Source organism: Melozone crissalis, unplaced genomic scaffold (genome assembly GCF_028551555.1).
Source record: "Melozone crissalis strain CALT ecotype California unplaced genomic scaffold, PUWL_Pcris_2 ptg000056l_1, whole genome shotgun sequence".
Lineage (NCBI taxonomy): Eukaryota > Metazoa > Chordata > Aves > Passeriformes > Passerellidae > Melozone > Melozone crissalis.
In genome coordinates, this window is record NW_026535834.1 from 5,423,007 (window position 1) to 5,445,019 (window position 22,013).

Genomic DNA, 22,013 nt, shown 5'->3' on the forward strand with positions numbered 1-22,013 from the left:
TTCAGAAGTTGTTAGAATAATCTCCTATATTCTTAAAAATTGCTGAAGACTAAAACTGAAATGAGTGAAATGACTTAACCAGGCTTCAGGGTTCTACCTCTTTTTAAATTAGCTCACATAAATGCAGCCTCATGAAATTCAGCCACAATGAACATCTGCAGTTGGCCTAATACTTCTATCTAAAGAGCTTGGATGGAATTCAAATTTATTATTAGATGTCAGGATTAAAAAACCCCATTTAAACAAACCAACAATGCTATTCAGAGGTATATTATTCTTTGGCTTTGAGGAAAAATACATTAAAATGCATATTTTCAGTTAGATAGGATAAACCAGTCCTTTTATACACTCTGAGCTGGAAGACACAGGGATATATTTTGTCTCCCATGTCTGCTCCATTAATGTGAACCAAGGGTAACAGTCAATCTTATCATAACAATTCCATTTTTTTAATCCACAGAAAATACTCTTTTCTTTTGCTAGACAATTCAGTGGTTCTGAGTTTTAATCCTTAAAGGGATGGGGCTGAATCTTTAAGTTCCTTTAACAGACAAGTTTGCTCCAGGCCTCAGGTGACAGCAGAATCCCCTCCTGCCCCCTCCCCAGGTTTAATTCATTTAATCCATGTCAGAATCCTTCCAGCTCTGTCTATAAAGAATTCCACAGATGACAAATGTGAGCTGGTTACATCCAGGCTCATTTTTCCTTCAAATCATAAAGGCTAAAACCATATTTATTTTAGCCTTTAGCATCCTTAAATTCTTAAAATTATAATACAAAGGTCTAGCTTTTATTTTACAGTACTGAATCTGAATCAGGGCAAAAGATACAAATGTATTTTGCTCATGTGTGATGAAGTATTCCAGAAGCTGGGCATCCTAATCCATCTCTAGTTCTCTTGGAAGCCCCAGACCAGGCAGCCTCTGGGGAATGCTGGGGCTGGAGCCAAGCACATGCAGCTTTATCTTGGAATTTCAACATGAAAGGGGAAAAAACAGCAAAAAGGAGGGAGTTTAATAATTGTAACTAAAAAGTGATCACAATAAGCCCTCAGTATTTCCTTTTAATCGAACTCCCTTGAGCCAGAAAACTGAAGGAGGCCTGGAAAGTTTGTAAATCAGGGACAATAAAAGAGATGTGAAGATGGTTTGTGCAGCACTCAAATACACACACACGATGTAATTGCCTGTTTTATTTAGTGGAATCACTTTTGTAGATTAGAAATATTTCCAATTCCCGTTTACTCCAATGCAAGCCTCCACCGTCGACAGGCGTAACGCAGTTTGTTCAACTGATTCCAAACCAAAAAAAAGAGAAAAAAAGGAAAAAAAAAAAAGAAAAAAAGAGTACAATCTCAAAAGTTAAGTTAGAAACTAAGTTCACACATTTTCTTTGGGACCAGGAATCTGTACATAGTACAAAATATACATTTATTGAACTTTCTGTAAACACACAGTTTGAATTGTGTAAAACTGTAAATAGTGGGTGAACTACGTGGAGAATAATTTATTATATATTGTTATACATTCTACTTAAGGAAAATAGTTATGCTCTTGTATATTACTCTGTTAAATTTATAAATTCCATAATGAAGCTGTGTAATCTGCAAACATGCTTTTCAAGCTTAAATCTCTCCATTCGTAACACACATTTATACAGGTCATCAATGAAAAAAGTTACACTTTCCACAAAATAGATATAAAGAGGTCATGGATTTTCTAAAAAGACAGGCACAGCATGTCACTACAAACGAGACTCTTATGGTGTGGAGTCAATTCTGTGAGAAGACAGGTGAAAACTCTCTAATTCAGCATGTTTGTACGTGGTCTTAGGAACAAGACAGATGCTAGAACCCAAAATCTCTGCTTATAAAGATTTATCAAACAGCTGGTCCTAGAAGCCAAAGCTCACACTTTTCAGATAAGCAGCACTCCCTGGCCGGGAGAACCTCAGCTTTTGTCTCCTACCAACTCTTGGTCACAAGTAATTGAGTTTTCTAAGCAGTGAAATACCCAGCACCATTTGCCAAGAACATTTGCATAATTCAGCACTTACTCCAAAAAGTGGATTCCTGGCACCAAAGAGTTAGATGTGGTTAATAAACACAATTTAACTCTTGGTGCCCAAGGTCATCAGCAAAACCAGGCTGGGAAACCCCAACTCCCATGGGCTGCAGGGCATTAACCCATGGAATGTGGGGTGACAGCATCCCAGCACTGGGGACTCTGGTGAGCAATGCCCAGTTTCCAATTTAAGGGGCTGGAAATTCCAAATTCTCAGTCTGGCATCACTCAGCAAGAATAAAAAGTTCCCCTATAAATACTATCAAAGATCCTTTCATAGAATGGTCCATAGAATGGTCTGGGTTGGAAGAGCTTTAAAGATCATCCAACCTTTCAGGAGTCCATCACTGGACATGGATGTAATTCTATGTAAATTCAGCACATTTATTCCTACATTTTCAAGGTCTCATTATCTTTCCATCCTGGATACATCATTTTGGATTTCACTGATCTGCAGCTAAAAGCACTGCATCAAAGATCAAACCTCTTAAACTGTGCTCTTCTGAGGTTTTAAAAGCAAAACAATTCTTAGACATTTAAAGAATTAAGGAATTATCTCAGATTAACCAAACATTTTGCTTTAACATTACCACTGTCTTCCCTTTGGCTTTGAAAAGCTTTTTCAATACCTAAACTGAATAAAGATTACATTTGTTTTTCATTCCAAGAGAAGTGGGATAGTTAAGGCTCCAACAACACGTGCAGAATTTGTTTGTTGTGAGCAAAAGCTCCACCAATGCCAGCAGGATATAAAGTTAAGTTTGTGCCTGATTTTCCCAAGCCTATCTGACTCTAATTTTCCCCTGCAGTGTGAACAGAAATATTGTGATCCAGCCTGAAATTCCAACAGTGAAAATGAAATTGAGTACCCAGTATTTGCACTGCTCAGACTGGCTGGAATTCAGTAACAGCTGAATTGAAACTCTGGACCTTGCTCTACAGACATCAATAGAATAAAAATATTGATTGTTTGAGGACCTGCAGTTTGTTTTCTCATTATTCCTAAAGGTATTTCTCAAAATAAATAACAATGGCAGCTCCTTCAACTCCAGAGGCCTCCTCACAACACACATGGGGAGTCCTGTCCACCTGGAAAAGCCCCACACTCCTACAAAGCTCTTCAGAGTCAACACTTCAAGGAAAAAAAAAGGAATTTCAGCTTTGCCTCAATGTTACTGAGCAAGATGAGAAGTGCTGATGTTGTGCTCCTGAAGGAAAATGGTGCCTGACACAGCACCCACCCCTCAGATACACGGCTGGTCACACAGTAGTGAGGATCATTGGTTTGATTCTTCTTATTTTGGATTAAAAAACTAAAAATAAAAAAGCAGGTGCCTAGTGATACTTTTAAAAGTACTTGGGCAGGAATCAGTCCAAGTTATATCTAAAAAACTGATTATGCATAAACCACTCTATAAACCTGACATGTCACCCCACTTCTACCCAAGTTTTGACACTTCCAGATTTTCTTGGTTTATAAAAGGCATTTTTTAAGTTAAGCCCACTTTCCCAACTTTTGTGGTGCAAAGGTTGGGGGGTTCTGTGGTCATTGCATTTAAAGCAAGCCTCTTCCAAAACACTTTCCTAAAACATCAATATCACTCCTGTTCCCTTAGGCCTGGAAGCAAAGACTTTAGAAGAATGTGTACAAGAGATGGGGAAAAGAAAAATCTGTATTACTGCTACTCAAAAGGAACACCAAACAAAACACAGAGAAAATGAGGAATATGCACAAAGCCTAAGTAACTACAAGTCAGCAACTCTGACACAATCAGGAGATTAAAGCTCCAGACATTTTTTTTCACATATTAAGCAAATGGTGGAAACACTTGTCATTTTTCTAGAAACAAATTAACAATGGGAGACAATGTAAACTCAACTTTTAACATGTCTATATTTTTTCTACTAGAATGCCTTTAGTGGTCCATGATGCTAAAGAGAAGCTTCAAGTTTTCCTACAGCTTCCTGACCTCCTGAGAACACGTGCCACAGCCCAGGTGGCTGCTACCTCATTTGTAAAGCAATGTTATTAAGCAAAATAAGGCCACAGAGTGCTTTAGATGTGCACACCTGGGTCTGCAGAAAGCTGCAGACTGTGCAAGCACTCCACAGAAAAAGCTCACAAAAGATTAGAGTCTCTGATCAGTATTTCAGACAGTTCAGTCAAAATTATTTAGCCACAGAGTGATACTTTTAAATTCTGCTCCTTGCTTACAGCTTATAGCAGGAATCACATTCATTTTTTTTGTGCTACAGCATCCTGGAAATTCATGTCTGGAGCCTCTTTTCACCACTTAGAGAGTGAAAAACCTCTCCAGCCAGATGGAGAGTTTACAGCCTGAACTGGCCCATAAAGGCTCAGCTATGATCAGCTCAGACACAGGTAGCTGCAGTAACAAGGAGCCACACATTATCTAGGAGACATCATTTTCACAGCTGGTAAAGCTTGGCACCAAGTGACAATTCATCTTCTACACAACAATGTCAGGTACAGCCCTGTAGCTCTACAGCTTTGCTGTCTCTGAACCTGTGCAAGGTACATCAGGTTTGTATCAAATACTGTATTTGCCAAAGGATGAGGAAAAGGGCACTGGCTTTCCTCAAAGTTAGCCTCTTTCAGACATGGCCAAGTTTAAATACCAAGGAACTGAAACACACCAAGTTTTCTGTGCACAAAAGCAGTTCCAGAAGGTGCAGGCAGAGATGGAGGTGAACATCTTGCCATGATGAAATCCTGATGTACATTGAACTAAGGAAAGCTGTAACAACCATATCATTAACCTAATTGTGGCAGCCATGCTGTCTCCCACAGGACAGAGCTCCAAACTTCCAGAGAATGTGAACACAGAGGAAGGCTGTCAGCACAGAACTCACACACAAGACATTTAGACCAAAGTTTGATGGTTCCAGTTTAAAGAAAAGAAATGTTTGTGAAAAAAAAAAATTGTCTTAAGTGAGGAAAGATCTGCAAATGCCAGATGCTCCCTACACAGGCCATCATTTATCTGGGTGTGGTTTCCCAAACTGTGGCAGGAGGGGTGGGGCAAGCATTCCTTTGCTCTCAGTCCTGTCTCCCCACTCTCCATTTTTCCCTAGCACCAGCACCTCACAGCTGGATTATCAATTCACCCAGCTCAAGAGGACAGCTTCTTTCTTTCTCCTAACTGCACACCCACATAAGGACAAGCACTGGCACAAAAAAAGGCAGTAGGGGCAAACTAGGAGCAATGGTTTAGTCTTGGCCTAAGATCATGGAACCACATCCTTAGACCATAAACTACTAAAAATGGAATGCAGTAGGAAGTGTCTCCTATCCCAGTGTATAAAATTAAGGCAGGATTCTTATCAGGGAATCAACTGAAGAAAAAACTGATCCCTAACTTTGTTAAATCATCTTAAGCTTCCAACTCCTGAACTGAGCAAAATGGCTCAGACATGAACCTATATAGTGACAGCACCAGCTTTGCAATAAATAATGTAATGGACGTTGAAGTCAGTTTGCTACAAGTAAATGTTGAAAAGATCAGCTTTGGCACCTGCAGGAACTCTCAAGGTAATGCTCCCATGACTCATCTGCTGCTCAGCATTCACCAGGCACCTCTGACACAACCTACGCCTGTCACAGCTCACAGCACTTCAACCACAGGCTGATGAGATTCCTCCCTCCAATCCTGACTCCAGCTCACAGTTTAACCGAGTGATGGCTGTGCCTCAGGGCGCTGGTGCTGCTGCTCCTGGGCCAGCTGAGAGCAAGCCCAGCTGAAAGGCTCAGGCTCTGTTCCTGCCCCAGCAGAGTACCGGGGCCTCTAAGGATACAAAGGATTTACAAAGCCTTGCAAACCTAGGATCCTACTTAATGTCACTGCATTTAATTCATCCAACATTGGTATAACATTTTAGAAGCTTCTGTCTTGAACATATTTTCAATGCTGAATTAGTGAGAATTATTTGGAACAGTTGTCTATAAAGCAGTTACAGGTATTCTCCCAGAACGATCAGCCAAACATTTAATCTGACTATAACAAAACTCACAGAAACTGTAGCCAGTGAAGCTGTCAAATGTAGAAGGAAAACAAACTTGCATGGCATACGAAGCAAAGTAGCTTTACAAATGTCATTTCCTTTTAAAAACAAGCAAATCGGGACCATCCTATTTGAACATGTATTTAAAAATACATCTGTTAACATCACACAATTTTCATTTTTGTCACACATGAATCTTTTTCCAAGAGGGAAATAAATAGCACACAATATTTCAAAATAAAAATTGCTGCCTTGCCCCTGAGGTGCTAATGTTTTTAGCATTTAAAAAAAAAAGTTTCTGGTGCAAGAAGGAGATGCACAAAGGTGCAAAAGTGCCTTTTTTCTTTTCAGAGCAGTGAAAAAAGTACAGCTTGCCTCTTTTCTAGGATGCTTTATATACTTAACTGGTTTATTCTGTAGTCAAAGTCTGTATCTAAAATGGCAGTGTTTATGCATACATCACAGTTCAGTGCTCTGAGCTCATCAAAACGCTGAACGTAGGCGAGAGAGAGAAAGGCCTGAAACAGCCTTTCTGCTGCTACCCTCAAACCTACTCACATCACCTGTAGCAACAGCAGAATTATTTTCTTTCTAACCTTCAGGAGACCTCGTCAGAAGAGGCTTCAAAAAATCTCCTTTGTCACTGAGACAGTTTAAGTGATTATGGTTTGAAGTATGGCTTTTCACACCACAGTTTTGCTTCCGATTTTTAAAGTTTAAAACTCAAAGGTTCCACAGTCCAGTTCAAGGTTTTGCAGTTTCCAAAACTAAACTTTAGTCTCTATGAAAAAAAAAAAAGGACAGAACTTTATCTGCCTAGTCCTAAATTAAGTTGAGCTTTTCGCACTAATACGCCATGTATTATTAAATATGCTCGTTAATTAGGTGCCTGTGAAGCTATAACTTAACATCATTTATAGTTTTGCACTCTACAACAAAATTAGACATTTTAAGCATTTATTCATAGGTAGGTAAGGAACTGGTTCTTTAAGCAAAAATTGCTATAAATTTATAAATACAAATAGTGCTTATGTTTTCTTCATTCATGCTTGAACAGATTACAAACTGAATACAATGAAGTTACGTTTAAGCACCCCACATAGACAAGAGGGATAAAAGAAAAGTTTGCTGGTATATACTATACTTAGTTCCAAGACACTATAAGTTACTTTTTCACTGTTCAGTGTTCCCTAACTCTGCATTAGTTTTAAGGCTATATATACAAATATGTATATGTCAAAGTTAGGGAAAGACAAATATAGCAAAATGCATTGCACTACATTTTCCTATCAAAAAGTAATTATACACCAAGTTCTGATTCTGTTTAACTGCAGTAAATGTTACAATCTACTTGTTTTACTGATTTTCCTTTTGAGGAATCTGCCTACTAAATGAGTAAACTACATATTAAATACAATATTCTCAACCAAAAAGACAATACAAGGTGCACAAAACAGCAGTTTTGCAAACACGACTGACTTGAAAACTTAATTTTCGTATGCTCAATGGGAGAAAGCTAAGCTTAAATCAAATTAGTTTATTATCTTATAAAATTTTAAATTAGAATTTTAAACAACAAACAGTTAAATATTGTCAACATGCTATACCTCAAATCACAAGTACTGTTTAACCACTAGTCTCTCATTCTAAGTAAGTGGGTCAATTAAAAACACACACCATAAAATGTTAAAGATTGTCAGGCTTTGACAAATGTATTTTTATCAAACAGTAGGCAAATTCAAACCAATGCACATCTTCAGTAGGGAGGGGGGAAAAAAAAAACAACACCAAAAAGCCTGAAAAAACCCACATTTGTAAAAAATAGGGTAACAGATTAATCCCACATAATCCTCTAGCATATGGCTATGTCTTGGGCAAGAATCAAAATTCTTCCCATTTTAAAAATGGGCTACCAATTAAGAAAAATATTCTTCCACAAGTAAAATATCATTTACAATGGCACTGACATTTTAAAAGGCAGGAAAAGAAGGAATTACACATTTATGGGTAAATGTCTCGTTTGTTAAATCAAGCTTTATTGATAAAATGGAATTCAAGAGTATTTTTCTTGGAACAGCAGCAGACCCAGCCAATCAGGATTGTAAAAATGCTGCAGACTCCTACTTTATGTAGAAAGTTGTCTTCGTGCTCAGTGATTAGTAGTTTCAGGTAAGGGTTAATGAAAAAGAGGTGCAAAGAACCAAGGTGTTCTAATTCAAGACTGGTACATGTATGAACAGGATACTGTTAACAGGGCATGATTTAACTCCCACTGAACTCAAAATCACAAATCCCTTCAACTCAACGTGAGAGCAGGAGTGCATCCAAGAAAATGCTGTATGTTTGTTGAAGAATGTGTACTACTCCCAAGTTACTTTTCCATTGCCAAGTGAAATTCACACACTGTAATTTCTGGTAGGTTGCCCATGAGTTCAGCTTTCATATCAACCAAAAAAGTTATCTTTAACAGTTTTGTGCACCTCTTGAGCACCTAGCTGGCTAGGCTGCTGCTCCTTGCAATCCAAAACCACAACATGATTTTTAAAAAGGGATATATATTGTTGCATCACACAAGCCAAAACATTTCTTCTAACCTTTATAGTGATTTAAAGCGGTTCATAATTAAATATGAGCATTTGTACAAAGACAATTGCACTTTACAAAAACAAAATCATACAACATAAATTGCTGGAGTCTGATTTACAACATGAATTTATGGTTTGAAATCACGTTTACAGAAGTCTGTTTTACAAAAAAAGATCAGTTCCTGGGCTAGATGTTGTACTGCTGTAGTCACTCTCACCAACACATCATATTCCCTTCTTTAATTAAGGTTGAGGATGGATGTTAAGAAGGGTCACTGAGGTTGGGCTGCACTTTCATTTGCAGGATGAAAGGTGAACTCCACAGCTAGATGAGCAGTTTTACCACATATCATCAGTTGAGGCAGAATCCTTAAAGAAAAAAGAAGGAACCCTTTAAAGTCTGGAGTGCCCATTCTTGCGGCCGTTTCTGGATAATCCAGACTGAAAAGGGTAAAGACTTAAATCATTTCAGGAGTCTCTTTTCTCTCCCCTTTCAGAAACAGCTTTTAAAAAGCATCTAATCCCCACATATTCTTAATTAACAAAACATCAGAATCAAGAAATTTCAAAATATGACTGAGTGTTTTATCAATCCTGAAAACAAGATCCTGGGCATGTTACTCAAAAGCATTTCCAGAGCCTTTGTAGCTATTTCCTGAGCAGTTAGAAGTGATACAAAATGGAATCTCTCAGCTCACAGGTGTGAGAAAAGAGCAGGATGTGCTCATGTCATGTGCTATCACCATTATCATCTTTTGTCTTCTCAGCCCTCCCTCGTTGCATGGGAGGACACAGACATCAACTGACACCCTGTTGTAACTCAGAGCTATTTTAACACTTTTAATTTAAGGTTACAGAAGTGTAGTTTAGGCAACCGAAGGAAATCGTAATTTTGGATGGTAATAAAACTGCAAGGGGAAAAAAAGAAATGTATGTAACAAAAATAAAAATACTGAAAGCAGAAGCATGCTGTGCTCCCAATCATATTTGTGTGGTCACACCACTTGGTATTTCAACCTATCCAATACCTGAGTGTCCCAAAAAATTCATTCCATTAAGGTCCACAGGCAACAGCAGATTTTGTACAACGACCACAAGCCTGACAAATGTTTAACCAATTCCTGGTTTAATTAGTATTTAATTTTACCAAGTGTTTTTTAAAGCATTTGCCTTTGTGTCAGGCCTGTTTCCTTTTCCCTTGCTCTGTATTCAGCTTTCTCCACCTCATCAGGTGGGCTCACAGGTTAACCAAGAGCAAGTGGGGCCACAGCCCTGCAGCTGAAGTAACAGAGCTCAATCAGCAGCACAGGAATCAGAGCAAACTGCTCTTGTGCACCACCTTTGGTGGTTCCAGCATCATCTACTCCTTTTCCCGAAGCAATTAAGGGGCAGGATGGGCTTTTACAACAGCTCATCCTGGTGCTTCCACAGCTACACCTCCCCATCAGTACTGAGGCTGCAGGAGGTAGAAATATTACTTTTCTCCAAAAGCACTGCCTTAGTGACGCCTTGGAGGGGAGAGAGGCTAATTAAGTCTCTAGCAATGCCACACATGAGAATTTCTTAGCACTGTAGTTCTGCACCCTTCATTCAATCTTGCACACAGAATCCATTGCAAACCAGAGAGGAACAGTTGGCACGGAGGTGTAGTTAAAAAACACAAACTGAAATTGCCCTTTGCAAAAGTACCACCTCCAGCTTTCCCTTCAAGACCAGAAGTAGCAAAGGAGAGCAATTATATGAAAGAGCAAAATGGTTGTTTCAAGAATGAAGAATAAAAGCAGCATGAGTAAAAATGCAGGAGCTGCTTGCCAACTATTCCATATGCAAATTTCTGTATCCCAGTTGCCAACATGATCACAAAGTTTGTGTACTGTACACTTGTAGAACAGCAACATACTACAGAATGTATTTTGAAGGTAAAGCATCCTCTTTCAGCCCCTATTTAGGAATTTTAATGCTAAAAATAGAATGAGGGCTGCCAAATGAAACTAGTGCACAGTTGTAAGGCCAACGCACAATCTTCATGTCTGGCTACATTTCACTTCTGTCACATCCAAGCATGGAAGAAATTTCTGCTGATAGTTAAAGGATCAGTTTAACTGCTCCATGAGATATTGCATTTTCAGTGACAGAATGTTGTTTCTGGTGATTAAGCTGCCACAGGAATCATGCTCATGTTCACTGTTTGGTTTTTCTTCCCCCCATCCTGACGGTGGATTTATGTCTCTCTCAGCACTGACATGTAAGAACCCAAAGTGTTTGCTTGCTCTAAGATGCTCTGTGCTTAAGAATAAAAGTGTTTACACAGTCCATTTGGTAAACTAATGTATTCTTAACACATCCATTTAACCTTTAGATATAGCATTTTTTTTCTTGATATTTAGGAAAAAATGTGTCCTATAAAGAAGGGGGAAAAGGTTCCCCATGACTCTTTCCACCATTTGGCAACACTTGGAAACCCAAGCAGGGCAGAAATAATGAAATTCCAGAGGACAAATGAATCAACCCTACTGGAGTTTTGAGATGATGATCAGCAGAAGGCAGCAGAAAACAACTACAAAACACAGTCCAAAAAGCACAACAGTGTTATTCCTTTCTTGGGGGAAAAGAGTCTGTAACAGGAATTTGCAATATCTTTCTTTACAAAACAGCTCAAATAATTGGGGTGGGGAGAAAGAGAATGTAAGAGAGAAGATACTTACAGCATCATCATTCCTGTAGGGGTTCAGTCTGTTATACACAGCTTCAATCACACTCCGTCTAGAGCAAAGAAAACAAAAAACCCACAAGATTTTAATTTTTTGTATTTTTATTTTTTTTCCCCAAGTCAAATTCCCATTTTTAATTTAAATGCAAACTTTAGAAGATTCCAAATTCACAGAACCATTTTTAGTCCAAGTTAGCACTTTAAAACCTTCAAAAAAAAAAAAAAGGATTTTCCAAAAAATCCTTTAAAACCTTTAGGCTTAAGACAAACAAGGCTGAATATCCTTTGGAGTTCAGCAGGAGAAGGGCACAACCTGACAGTCAGCTCTTCACTTTGAAAAAGGGCAGCAGAAACCTCAGTGGACACTGAATGTCCTGGTCATTTGTGCCAAAACCCACTGCAGCAGTGCCCCATGTATTATGGCATGTATTATGTATTACTTCCATAGGGGAACAGTGTTGTGTTATTTTCTGGACACGCAAAAATTACATTCTGAGGTACATTTTTGTTTGTGTTATGCCCTAAAATGTACTTTCCATGTGCAAACATGAAAAAAATAGATCTAGAACAATACTCTTCTACAATGACATGGCCAATACTCTCCTGTAATTTTGTATCAAAAAAACCAACAACAACAACAATAACAAAAGCAACAACAAAAAAATCAAATTTGCAGGTTTGTGTGTATTCTATCTGCAGACTGAGACAAATTTTGTCTGGTAAAAAAATATAAAAAAATTTGTTCAAGCATTTTTACAGTTACCTCCTTTTAAAAAGGCCCCTGCTTAGCATATTTAAGATAGCTTGAAATTAACTTTCATCTTTGGGATTCTTGACTTTTCTAATAGTGATAGAAAATCAGTAAGGAAAAGATTGATAAAATATGAATACATTTGCCATCAACATGCAAATGAGCAACATGATTTTTATTTATTTCTTTTAACATAGGGTGAAAAACTGAGAGTTTAAAAACCCCTTGAAAACAGGCAATAAAAAAACCCCAAAAAACAAAACACAAGTGAATGTGAGGCTGAAGGAAGAAGCTGCCTATGCCTTTAGAAGTATATAATGAAAAAACTTTGAAGGGAGAACAGGAAGGAAAGAGGGGAGTAAAAACCAGAAATTACATATTGGACTTTAAATGCAACTTTCTTCTGGATCCCTTTCTGCAGAACTAAGTAAGATGAAGTAGCAGATTGTGGTGCAAAGCAAAATTCAAAGAGCAACCTTTAAACTGCTGATGAATGCATGCAGAGCAATCACAAAGGAGTGCAAGAGAAGAAAAAAAGCAGATGACAAGCTTTGTAATCATCCTGCAACACAGAAGAGTCAGGAACTACCATGTATAAACATCATAGTGAATGGTTACAGGCCATGAAAGAAGAGGTTGGATTCAAAGCAGTAAAATCAAGCAATTACACACAAGGTACATTGCACATATGGACTGGAAAGTTTCCTGTATCTTTCAAGAAATAGGTATCTTTGATTCTAAATACAGGCAGGTTTCTTGGAAAGCATTATTCTCCTTCCAAATTGGCAACAGTGCTTTAAGTTACATAAACATCCAATTAAATCAATATTTCTCTAAGTCCCTATTCAAGCTAGCATCACTGAGATACAAAATCCTGCTGAAGTCACATCACTTCAGCATTTCTTCACAGCCATGATGCCACTTCCAGCCAAAGGAGATGAAGAAAAATCAATTTGTATGCTGCATTTCATGAGTAACTGACTCACTCAGACTTCAACAGTACAGCAGCCCATCCTAAATAGATCCCATTATACTTTAAATTGCCATCTCTTCTTCTCCTAGTCAAACAGCTCCTATAGGAACAATATTGTTTTCTAGAAGCCATCTTTACAGTTATCACTTTATAATTTAATCAATTTATCCCTTCATAATTTATTCAGTTTTTCAATTTATAATTTATTTAATTATATGCCTAAAGTCCTGATGTTTTGGTGTAACAATACAAAATCATACTCTGAAAGGTCAAAAATACTCTGTATCACATGTGCCCAATCCTTTTTAACACAGCACAGGCTCATGAAGAATCTTTTGAATCAAAAGGCTCTTGGTTTGGGGTGCAAACAAGCTGAGCACATTGCTTCCTTAAAGACTGAATATTTGAGAAACCACAGAGCATCACCACTGAACCCTTCAGGGACAAAGTCAGCTACATAAAGTTACAAATTTAACTTCCCACTTTTCTTTTTCGATAGATTTCTATCTTGCTTTCAGATTTGTCACAAGCAGAGAGGAACAAAAGCAAATTTTTAAGCAATTACAACATGGCTACAGACAAGAAAAGAAAGCTGCCAAGCAAAACATTTTATGCATATCACTTCTTGTTGAAGTGTAGAACACTTCAACCCAAGTCATTAAAGTCAGGGCATTATTTTCACATGTTCAAATGTAACATCCCCCCAGAAACCCCAGTTAATTACAAAAACCAGACACTCAGGCCACCCTTAAAAACCCCTCATTCCTTCCCAAAAACTACAGTTTGACATTTAATTTTTGCAATGATTCACAGTCAACTCCACTCTCAGGCTTGTCCTTTTCATCCAGAACAACTGAGTAATAAAAACTGGAGAACAGATCACCACCTTTTGTCCTGTGCCCTTCCTCCCTCCCTGCCCCCCAACTTTTTTAAGAGTGGCCTTGCAGTCCCAAAGTGATTGAAATCCAACCCCACATGTACACTGATGTGAACTCACTTGCTTGCCAACTCCCCTCCCGGTGGGAGGTTTGGGATGCTCTCAGTTGCTAACGTACGCATCACGTGGACTAAGTCTGGCACTCCTTCACCCTGCTTCTTTATGATCTCTGGGAATCAGAAGTACTTTTTTTGTAAGTGCAGTCCAAATTTAACTTCAAAAGATTGAAACACTCAGTTTTATAAAAAAAGGCAGCTTAACATTAAAAATAAAATTAAAAAAAAATTAAATTAAAGCGACAGACCGTACTCAACATGGTAATTGTTAACTTTGGTTCCATAAGTAAAAATCTGTAACAGATTTGACACAGATTTACTGCTGTTCACATGCTGACTTGGTTTTAGAAATACACAGCTACCTAGTAACAGTAGGGAAAAAAATCTTTAATGGCTTTCCTGCTATACATTAGACAGAGGATGTAATATCTTCCCAAGGCATGGGGCAGATATTAACATCAGCTTTATCACTGCAACACAAGATAAAATATTATTGCCATCAAAGAAAACATAGTATTTCCAAGAAATAAAAGGTTAGACATGTCAGAAGTAATTCCCATGGCTGTATGTGTACTAACCAATACTTGTACCTCACTGCATTACAGCAACATGCAAATTTTAAGGACTATTACACATAAATTAAAAGCCAGGGACATCACATCTAATTGACAGTTTCATCCTCAACTCAGGAGATATTTAAATTCAGGGCAGAAACTTAAAGCTGATCCACTCCAGCTTCTGGGTGAAGAGAATCTGTATTGTAGCCACAGCCACATTTGTCAAGACATAATTCTTCAATTTTACTCTTAAGCCTGGTTGGTTTAGGCTTTTTTAAGTTTTTTTTTTTGTGTTTGCTTTTTTCACTTTTCTCCTCAAGTCAAAAGCACACAGTTTTATTTGAATTCAAGACATTCAAGATCATACCAGAAGAAGTATGAAGAGTCATTCCTTAAACAGGCATTTTATGAAATTTAAAGAACATTTTTTAAAATGCATCTCATTCATTTCTCTGTAAACATGAGCTCTCAGAAGTTGCAAAACATGTGAATTATTAAGACCTGGTGCTTTTCATCTCCAAGTGAATGCTGCAACATGCATACAACAATGTGTACATATGTGCACATCTATACATGCATGTATGTACATGCACACTGTTCTTCAGCTAAAAAAGCATTTACACAGTTTGAAAGCAGTTGGAATTCATCAGTACCACTTTGGAAAAATACTCAAGCATTCAGATTTTGCCCTAAATTCCAGAAGAACACACCAAGTTTCCATTTTATAATTTGTGAGATAAGGTACATTGAAACCTTTTAAAACCAACATGTATCCAGTCCTTTTCAGTCAAAACAAAACAAAACCTAAAAAACAATTGTGAATTACTTTTTGTGTGTGCAATGGTTTTTCAGGGCTGTGTGTGTTTACAAAAACCATCAGCTCTGTTTTGCAGTCAGGCTGCGTAAATTATTTGCAAGGTATAGTGGAAACACTGCCTAGTCCTCAACCAGCATCAAACTCTGCAGCACAAAGCTTTAAGCTGTTTCCTTCAAAACTTAAATTTTAAATACATGACACTGCACACCAGAGACACCTCAAAAACTTGCCATTTCCTCAAAATCTACAGCCAAAGTTCATTTTACCATCTTACATTTAGCAAAGAAATAATCTATGAAATCTTAAATCTGAATAAGAAGCCAAGATCTCAGATTTGGTTTGCCAAGTTCCTTTATTGTGCAATTTTGAACATCTAGAATATGCTACATTGTGCTAGTTCTAAAGTTCTGCTGTACAAAAATAAGGAATTTATAGTTGACCTATACTACACAGTTTCACAACCTGTAACTGCAGTACATTTAACATACAGTCTCCACTAAATGAATACATTTATATTTTGATAAAACTATAGATACAGACTGAATGAACACTGAAGACACAACAAATGGAGTCGGTCTGCTAGCTGTGTTTAATTTATTGGAATTATCTTGTTTTCAATACACCTTTAACCCTCCCCCCAGTCTTTAATTTACTTTTAAACCTTCTACACATTTCCATGGCATCAAGTACTGGAAAAATGTACTTACAACCCTAAAATAAAGGATTCAAAAATGGGAATTCCATACAAAGTTTAAGAAAAAGCCAGAACTTTGTTTATGTGAAAATCAGGGAAGGAACATATAACAGCTAACTTCAAATTATTTATCTCTACATAGGTATAAATATTGCAGGGAATATCTATTACGGAATGGTTTTATGTAAAAAAAAATGAGAACAGAAAAAAAAGCTTAGACAAGTTTGTTTTTAGAGTCAACACATTGATAACACATATTAGTGCAAATAATAGCAACACATTTTGGAATGATTGATTACTTCTACCATGAAGTTCACATGATACTTTAGGAGTAACATTGATTTATTGCAAGTAATGGCACAAGGATGCTTCTCCACACTTGCTGCTTCTTCCATTATTTGTTGCAGCTACAAATCTGGACCACAAACACATCAGGAGAGTCTTAAGTGACATGGCAAGTAGAAAGGTTTCTACATTTTTTAAAATCTGAATCATCTCTCCTTATTCAAGATGACCATCATTATTAAATCCTATTCAGCCTTAAAATTTGCACTAGTTCTTAACAGTATAAAGGTAAATTCTGGGCCAAGGGGATAAAAATACAACCAGAAAAAAATGCACATTAGAAAGGATCGACTCTCATCACCTGTTGGACTTCACTGAGTACTGAAGTGCATAAAAATATGTAATATGCATTTTAACCAAATTTCCATCTTAATGAATTTTAAATTTAAATTGATATTACAGATTAGTAAGATCATTCTAAAAGTATTCTTTATATTTTTTAGTTCCTTCAGCCAAAAATCAGGCTTTTAAAGTTAAGCACTGCCACTCTTATAGTATCCTAAGATAAGAGCAAGATTATTCACTGTAGTGTATAAAGTTTCAGATGCTGCAGCAGTCCTACCTTACTAGTCAATAAGGCATTATCCACTTACTTCAGAAACAATGCAATGGCACATTAATTAATTAATTACATATTAAATATAACAAAGTTATCAACTCCTATTCTTGAAATTCTGCCTTGGTTCAGGCCTTTCAACTTTCCTCATGCATAAGTCCTAAAAGGCCAAATTCTGCAAACAGCTGATACAAATCACTGCTGGGTTGAGTAGTGTTTACTAAATACTCATTCATTTAAATAATCTTTTTGTGCAACAACAGACAAAAGATTGAGGATAACTCTAAAATTTAAGCAAAGACCCTTGAGAGGAAGTACAATATATTTCCTCAAGTTGTTCAGACATCATCCCATTAAATTAGTATTAAAGTGCTTTATAACTACATACAGAATCCTTCTGCCTCTATGCAATTATCACACTTTGATCATTCCTGCAAATTTCCTATTTGTATAAATGCAAAGTACCAGCAGCCAAGTTCCTGGTATGTACCATAACCACATGCAGGGCCAGTGTTTAGGCTGTTCCTTTACCAAATGAAGCAGCTGTACAAAAATGCCAGCTTTCCTCACTGTAACATTCCTGGGGTAGGATGAGGCCAGCTCAAGATGCAGCCTTGGCTTCATCACATTTTCATATTCTAGGTCACGGGTTTGTCTGAGCTCAGCCACAATACCTAAGATAAGAAGGCAGCACTTGCCCAGATCAGGAGAGTTAGCAGGCTGTGAATCAATGTGTGAATGTACAGCACACTTGTTCCTCAGCAGATCTGTGGGTGGGCACACACTGTGAGCTCCTCCTGGTGCAAACCTGCTCCCTGCTCTGCTGGCACCTCCCTCCCGCAGTGGGACTGCACGGGGACATTCCTGCCACGCTGCCAGGGACATCCACACCAGCACTGACTGTGCACCAACCCCTCCTCTCCTCTCCTCTCAGGCAAGTGTGGGCATTAAACACACAAATGTCTGCCTGGGCACTTGTTCAGGGGCAGAACAGATGCAGTTTGCTGAGAGCTGGCAAGTGAGACCTTGGAAAAACGTGGTACTTTCTGCAGGAGCACCTACACAGGTTGTAAGTGCTGTAAAAACTGCACATGGATTTGTCTGAGCCCAAAATTCCCATGCAGGCAAGTTCTCTGTGAAATTTCTGGAGCTGCAATGTGTTACCATCATGCAAGTTAAGGAGGAAAAAGTGCATAATGTACTCCTCTAACTTACTGACCACTGCTAGCACAGCTGTGGAGAACTCTGCCTCTCGTGCCCTGTGTGCTATTAAGGGTTCTTGGAAGGATACACACACATAACTAGACTTGTAACATACAGGAGTCCACTTCAAAAATAGACTTAACCTATGCAAATAATGCATACAGCATGTCTTAGATTTCAGAAACAAACTCCAAGATGTAGTTGGTTTTAAATATCAAAAGGCACTATAAATGCAGTTTTAATCAGAAATTATTTGAATCTACTTGATTTCAAATATCATTTTTATGTGATCCAAAAAGCCCCAGACTCACAGTTTTGATTTAAAGTTTAAGAAAAATTTTAAAGTTACTATCAAGATGAGTTCTCAGCTTTTGTTTGTCACAAATGCTTAAAGATTAGCTTTGACAAATTTCTGACATACTTTCAAATAAGTAAATATGTAAGCAGGTGCTTAAAAATTATAGTAATTGAGTTGCAACCCTACTATTATTGGATAATAAAATATTACAGCTAACTGATTTGTACTTAACTATAAATGGCACTCAAATTATCATCTTCACAGACACTTTGTAAGATATTCTGATTATTTTCTTTAACTCCATGTGACAGGAACCAGGATTCACTGGTCTGAAGTTAGTGCTGTCAACAGACTCAGGAAGAACACTGGGCATAAATGAATTCTCTGCCATCCTGAATAATTTTCAGGGCTACAGGCTGCTGCACTTTCATGGCAGAACTTTTTCAGGATATTCAGAGTGCCTTTTTCAGAGGTACACAGGATGGCCAATGGCACTTGAAGGTCTATTAAAAAGCCTGTATGTGTTAAGGGTTTAATTGTTGGAAGGGGAAGGGGGCCAGGGGTCTGTTTAGAAACAAAGTTACTTATTTTTTTTTAAATGATCCACCTTCTACTCTGCTTTCCAGGTACTTGTCCAACTCTGCCTCTCTTTTCACCGCCTCTGGTGATACCTTTGGTGCATTCGGAAAACAGATCAATATCACACTCATGTTGTCTCGACTTCCCTGGTGGAAAAGAAAAAATGATTTGAGAAATGTATACACACCAGGCTAAACACACATCAAAGCATCTTAAACACAGAAATTCACAAATCATATGGTATCAGAATCCAGCTTTCACTATTATGGATTAATATTATTATTAGAATTCATCTCCCTGTACCCCTTAGAGAATTCCAGGCCCATTCCTTTGGTACAACTCTTCAGTCACTGTTTTTTCCACTTTTATGGTTTGAAGACTACAGGGAGGCAATTACAGACACCCCACTGTCATCTAAAAACTGACATTAGTAATGAGTGATGCATAATTACAAAGTTGTGTTCCATCTTGTTTTAAGTGCCATCCAATCATTTTGGGAAAACAGCTGTATGGGTGAACAAAACCATCACTGCTCAAAAGCACTCATCAGGAAGGTGCTAAATTCAGACAGTGCTTCCACTAAAAATCACAGCTATTAGGTTTTTCCTTCATCTTTTCATTTAAAACATGAAAATTTGCAAGTGACAGAATTTGTTAGAAAACCAGCTGTAAGGTACTCAGATCTTTGCAAAAAAATATTTACATTTAAAACTTCAAATAAAGGACCCCAAATACTTGAATATTTAAAAATACAAACACATTCTGCTTATGCAAAGTAAGTGTTTGGTTTACTTACAATACTCCTTTGCTTTGGCCTACAAATATGCATCCACAGGCTTAACTTTTAACATTAATTAACTCCAGTGATGTCAGCAAGATCAAGAACAAGCCAGTGTGCAAACAAATCAGTATATGGGCATGGGGAGGTGCTGACAGTTGGCTCCTGCAAAGCTTACAGCATCCACAAGCCACTGTTTCCTTCCTGGTACTTGCCTTTAGGATCACCAAAGAGAAATAGTAACCAAAAATATAACCATTATCAATCTGCCAAGGTGTTGGAAAGCAATTCCAATTTTTCATATGGGAAACAATGATCCTGTTAGCCATGTGGGAAGAGCAGGGATGTTGTCTTGTTTCTCTAGAAAAAAGTTGGCTTTTTTTCTCTGACTGCCAGTTTGCCTTTGCAAAATAAGTATCAAGCTATGAAACTCAGTAACTGCATCACACTGCAACTCATTAACACAAAGTAGAAGTTAATGCAGACAAAGTTACATAGATTTGTTAAACCAAATAGTCTCCATCTACTAGAGCTGGTTTCAGAGCTGTATCACACCACAGGGAGTAAGAAATACAGTAATTAAACCAAAAGAAAAAACTAACTTAGGAAGCCAAGTCTTCAAAACATGAAGTCAAGGTTCACTGATTCTGCATTTATCTGGATGTAAATATGACAGTAATGTTAATACTATGTGCCCAAGAAAGCAGGAGAAGATTAAGAAGGGGAAATACACTCTCTAGGCTGATTGAGTCTTAAGAGTTGAGGTTTTGTTAAGTACATTATGAAACAGAAAAGGGCAGTTATTTTCTTTAGCTTGCCCATAAATTCCCATTACTTTATAGTTTTCCACTGATCACAGTGTATCTGTACATGATTATAATCTCTTAATTAACCAAAACCACCCAGAAAAACATTGTTTCTGTTGTGTGTTCATTCCCCCTCTATCACCACTTTTGTAGGATACATGGTCATCACTGTCAAAGTCATGTTACCATAAACCATTGAATATTTATAGACTGGAAGCAAAGTTATTATTAGCTTGCTCATAAACTTCTAATAGGGAAAGCACAGTAAACTCCTTCTCTCGAGTCTGGCTACCTTGTACAAGCAGGTGTCAACTATCTCATTGCAAACTTTCTCAAGGTCATCAGTGACTTCAAGTCTGGATCTTACAAAGTCACACAGCTCTTCATTTCCCATAACATCCCAGATACCGTCGCACGCCAGGATGATGAACTGATCATCTTCTTCTGATCTCTCAATTTCATAAACTTCAGGCTCGGGTGAGACCAGCTGTTCTGTAGGACCTTTCCCATGGACACATTTGTAATCAAAGTCCCCAAGTGCCCTTGAAACAGCGAGGGAGCCGTTCACACGCTGAATCATGACGGAGCCGCCTGCGTTCTGGATACGCTCCTTCTCCAGAGGGTTGCTTGGTTTGTGATCCTGTGTGAAGAAGTGAACCTTCCTGTTTCGACAGAGCAACCCTCTCGAGTCTCCACAGTTGATGAAGTACGTGTGTTGGGGAGAAATCATGACACCCACAGCTGTTGACCCACTTCTGTCTGCGCCATGCTTCTTCTCAGAGATGACTCTCATGTGTTCGTCAATTTGCAGAAAACCTGTTCTGATGCCGCTCTTTACACTTTCCACAGATGGTGGCCCATCTGGCCCTTTAAAATCCTGGTTGCTCGTGATGTGATCTAATAAATGCTCACAGCAGTACTTGGCAACCTGGGATCCAGCGTGCCCATCATAGACAGCAAAAAAGGACCATCCATCGAGTCCGTTTGGCAAACCGATCACGGCCGTGTGCGCGTCCTCCATTTCCACGCGCCAGCCCTGCATGCTGCTCAGGCCGTAGCGCAGCCCGTTCCCCTGCCCCTGCGCGTTATGCTTCTCCATCTTTGGCTTGTCTAAAAATGCTCCCATGGTGACCTTCCTTCAGTTCTACAAAGATAAAAAAAAAAAGGATTGTTAAGATGTTTCTTAAAAATTGTGCTGGATGATATTAAATAATGGTACAAGTAAGATGCCCGAAGTGCACAGCTGTAAAGCTGAATTTTCTGTGTCTCCAGTCAAATTTGC

General features: G+C 38.1%; 1 protein-coding gene across 2 annotated transcripts in view; it reads right to left on the minus strand.

Moving 5' to 3' along the window:
• Positions 1-1,177: 1,177 nt before the first annotated feature.
• The window catches only part of PPM1A (protein phosphatase, Mg2+/Mn2+ dependent 1A), a 34,804-nt gene continuing 13,968 nt past the window's right edge, over positions 1,178-22,013 (minus strand). The window contains exons 2-6 of one of the 2 annotated variants that reach the window (XM_054286967.1): positions 21,024-21,875; positions 19,176-19,293; positions 14,103-14,211; positions 11,377-11,434; positions 1,178-9,040 (exon numbers count right to left, since the gene is read on the minus strand). In XM_054286967.1, the coding sequence (XP_054142942.1) occupies positions 9,011-9,040; positions 11,377-11,434; positions 14,103-14,211; positions 19,176-19,293; positions 21,024-21,857 (1,149 nt within the window). In that variant the 5' untranslated portion in view covers positions 21,858-21,875 and the 3' untranslated portion in view covers positions 1,178-9,010. Of the gene's footprint in view, positions 9,113-11,376; positions 11,435-14,102; positions 14,212-19,175; positions 19,294-21,023; positions 21,876-22,013 lie in introns of both variants that reach the window. The other variant, XM_054286966.1, reaches the window with a different exon arrangement.